The 3,716-nt window shown below is 37.5% G+C and overlaps 1 protein-coding gene across 1 annotated transcript in view; it reads left to right on the top strand.

Moving 5' to 3' along the window:
• Positions 1–2,317, top strand: part of entpd3 (ectonucleoside triphosphate diphosphohydrolase 3) — a 9,428-nt gene extending 7,111 nt beyond the window's left edge. The window contains exons 9-10 of the mRNA XM_035672137.1: positions 344–481; positions 1,381–2,317. Coding sequence (XP_035528030.1) covers positions 344–481; positions 1,381–1,569 — 327 coding nt within the window. The 3' untranslated portion in view covers positions 1,570–2,317. The remainder of the gene's footprint in view (positions 1–343; positions 482–1,380) is intronic.
• Positions 2,318–3,716: the final 1,399 nt, after the last annotated feature.

Genomic DNA, 3,716 nt, shown 5'->3' with positions numbered 1-3,716 from the left:
CAGTTTGTGCAGAATTTTGTGGGGTTTTTTTTGTTTTCTTAATTGTGGGGGGTGGGGGCGCTTGATGCCCAGGGTGTCATTAAAGGTAGAACCACCACTGCGTGTAAGAGTGGATATTTCTTTTTTTTGCAGGGACTCGTGTCTGTGTATCAGACCCACATAATAGCAGCATAATGTCTTTGTAACTGTTTTTTATCCTACATTGTTTTGTCTCTGTCTTGTCTTGGTCTTAAAGTCTTTCATCTGAATCAACATTGATATTTTGTCATTCATTATCATTCAGTATCATTCATTTGTGTCATTTTTCTAAATCACAGTTGTTCTCTGTTTATCTTCCTTTCAGCTGAGGAAAGAAAAGAAATGGATCTCTGAGAAATACCTTAAGACTTATTGTTATGGAGGTCACTATGTCTTCTCTTTGCTGGCAGATGGATACAAGTTTGACAAAGAGACCTGGAAAAATATTTACTTCGAAGAAAAGGTTGGTTGAGCAAAAACAAACATAATTTAAGACACTCTTTGTCCCCGCTACTGCATTGTGCTGTTCTTTACACAGATTTAAAGCCAATACATATTTTCCTCCTCATATATTCTTGCAAAAATAACGCTCCTATTATATACAAAGGAGAAAACAACCATCAGAATAAGTTTATGGCTGTTTGATGATGACAATTGCTGTGCTTTAGCTTTCACCAGTCTCTCATGTTCAGACACAGGCGTTAAACAGTGTTCCACATGCAAGTGTGAATAAGGCCACCCAGTGGGACCCATTAAAAATGGGATGGCTGACATACCAGTCATCGGCACTCAAAAAGTTGAGGCCAGAATGAAAGGCAGCCAATGTATCACTCCAGGACGCCCCGAGGACATGCAGTGTTTGTCACAATGGAACTCCCTCAACAGAAGGGGATTCCTGGTCTGTGACCCTCAGTCTATCCCTCATGAGTCATAAAGAAAGATAGCTATTTAAAAGTCGTACATTACTGCAGTTTCCTAATTGCATGGTGGCGATTAACCTTTAGTCTGGATCACAATAGCGTTCCTTAACAGCTGGCAATGCTCTGAATTTCCAACAACAGATTCAGTGTGTGTTTAGTGCCTTTTGGGTGTCTGGGAGTCTTGTGGTTGGTAGGTCCTTTCCAAGGAAGTTACAAAACAGACGCACTTGGATTCTTTACAGGGATGTTCTTTGGGAGTTATGACTCATCTTTTGCCCTAGAGCTGTAATTGTGTTCATGACAGGGCTTTTTGATGCTCTAAACGTCTCTAGACATGCAATGACAAGCTGAGTGGAAGCATGTACTGCTGAACGAATACTGTGAACAACATGCAAGTTCATGGTGAGAACATGGCAAATATCTTCTTTTCTCTTCTTTTCAGATAAAGAAAACCAGCATAGGTTGGAGTTTGGGCTACATGCTGAGTATGTCCAACATGGTCCCATCTGAAGTGAAAGTAATCCCCCCCTTGACAGATCCCGTCTTTGCCGGCCTTATCTTTCTATTTTCTGCACTAACCATTATAACTGTTGTCTTAGTTTTCATCATCTTCATTCGCACCTGCTACTGAGAGTGCATGTTAAATGGAATGATCTGCCTTTGTAAGCCTGGGGGGGTTCCCGTAATCCTCTAAAGTATCGTTGCAGTAGCATGTGCCAAAAAAACATTTATATTGAGAGTTACTAATGAAAATGTTTTTCTTTAGTTTTTAGCCTGAGCCGTTTACTGCCTTCTGTTTCTGAGTTTTTTAGAACTGAAGTAAGAGCTCTTAAATGACAACCTCTCACTGTGTATCCCGCTAGTGTCTTTCAGCTAGTAGTAAAAACCACCACTAAAAAGTAATACAACACTTTTTAAATGTTGTACCTCAGGGAAACTCACATCGTTTTAAATAATGGGATCTTTTTACATTTAATTTTTCAAGTTCCAGTAAAGGGAAATATTGTCGTTGGTCACACAATGGTTTACCTGAATGATGTACATTGAAGACAGGACACCCAGACAGTCCCACATGATTGTTCTGGTTGCACATTATGTAATCTCAATGTTGTGTAATCTTTTAATGAGATTTTGTGTGTACATTCACACTTGGGCACTCACATACACACATAGACCCTCAGGCAAAAGTATGAGCTATTCACTCACTGATTCATTATGTTTTTTCCTGTATTATACATTTTATTGCACTGAATGGATCTGGTTTACATACAAATTGATAGCACTTACAGTGTTTTATACTAGAACTACACAACAATACTCCGCATTTACTGAATGAAAACCTTCCTAATAAACAATGTATTGAATGTGCAATGTGCCATTGTTTCATTATTATTTGCAAACTAAACTTTTTTTTTCATTCAATACGTCATGTTTATATATTAAACTTGTGTTTCATTCCTGTTAGGGTTTCATTCTGTACTTAAAGCTGCAGTGGGTAAGGTTTATAAAAATAACTTTTTGTCATATTAGATTAAACTTTCACTATATCATGACAGTAGGACATTTTCTAAAAGTTACCTACTGCAGCCTTAAGAATGAATTATTAAATATTAGATATTAAGAATTGGGTAAATCGGAGGCAGAGGCCAGCCAGTGCGGTTTGAGAAAACATCACCATTAGGATTAAATACACTGTTACACTGTTGAGGGTAAGTCCTGTCAACGCTGACAATGCACACGCCTCTAGTTTTCCGTGCAAAAGATGTCTGATTGTGTCAATATGTATCCTTTGATGAGAGATGCATTTCAATCAGCAGAGACTAGTTGACAGATACAAAGCATTGATGACAACATGTTAATTACATTTCTTTCTTTCTTTTTTGTTGTTGGGAGGGAGCGATGAATATGACTGGCTGTGCATGAAACACACTTAAAAAGTAAATTAAAAACATTAAATTGGTAGGTGATGAGCAGGTATTAGTTATTATAAATTATAACCAAGAGTGTTATTGTACTGTCCTTATAATAGTATTGATAAATGAGTGAGTTTTCTCAAGATAAAGGGATTAGAAAACAGGAATATCCAACACCATTTCTGCCTGAAACAGCATATGTGTCTGTGTGTTTTTATTTTATTCATTTATGGTTTATTTGATAGGGACAGATACAGAAAACACAGACAGACTGAAAACAGGTATCATTGTGTTTATGGCGGATGCTAACTTGCAACACCTGTCCCTAGAAGGGCTTTTATGAAAAAAAGGTGTTAAACACGTAGGTAAAAAGAGTACACACATTACGAAAAAATACAACAACACATAAAGCAAATAATTAAAGATGACACATTTCAGAACTATACATGAGTACAGGTTTGTTGCTGAATTAACCAAGATTTGGTAGCTCTTTCTTAAAAGCTAGAGGCAAATTTTGAGAGATTAGGCAGCAATTCCAGGACTTTGCTCCTCTGACAGCTGTCTGAGCAAAAGATGTTTTAACATAAGTTTAGAATTGACACCAGCTCTACAGGTTTGTGATGTATTTGCAGAGATGCTGAGAGGCAAGTCCATTTGAACATTTAAAAACCAGCTTTACATATTAAAATCAAAAAAATGTGCAATGCCCAAGATTTTGTATTTCCCCAAAATGTGGCAGTGATGGTACCTTATTGGCTTTTTGTCCAAGATTGTCAAGGCCCGGTTGCCTGGGACCAGGCAGTTAAACCGACATATGTGAGAAAATCATTGAATTTCCAAACACCAAGGCACAATCAAATGTCAA

Source organism: Morone saxatilis, unplaced genomic scaffold (genome assembly GCF_004916995.1).
Source record: "Morone saxatilis isolate NCDOM2014 unplaced genomic scaffold, NCSU_SB_2.0 Contig24, whole genome shotgun sequence".
In the NCBI taxonomy this organism is placed as follows: domain Eukaryota; kingdom Metazoa; phylum Chordata; class Actinopteri; family Moronidae; genus Morone; species Morone saxatilis.
Note: the sequence above shows the minus strand (reverse complement) of the source record. Positions and strands in the feature narration are given on the sequence as shown.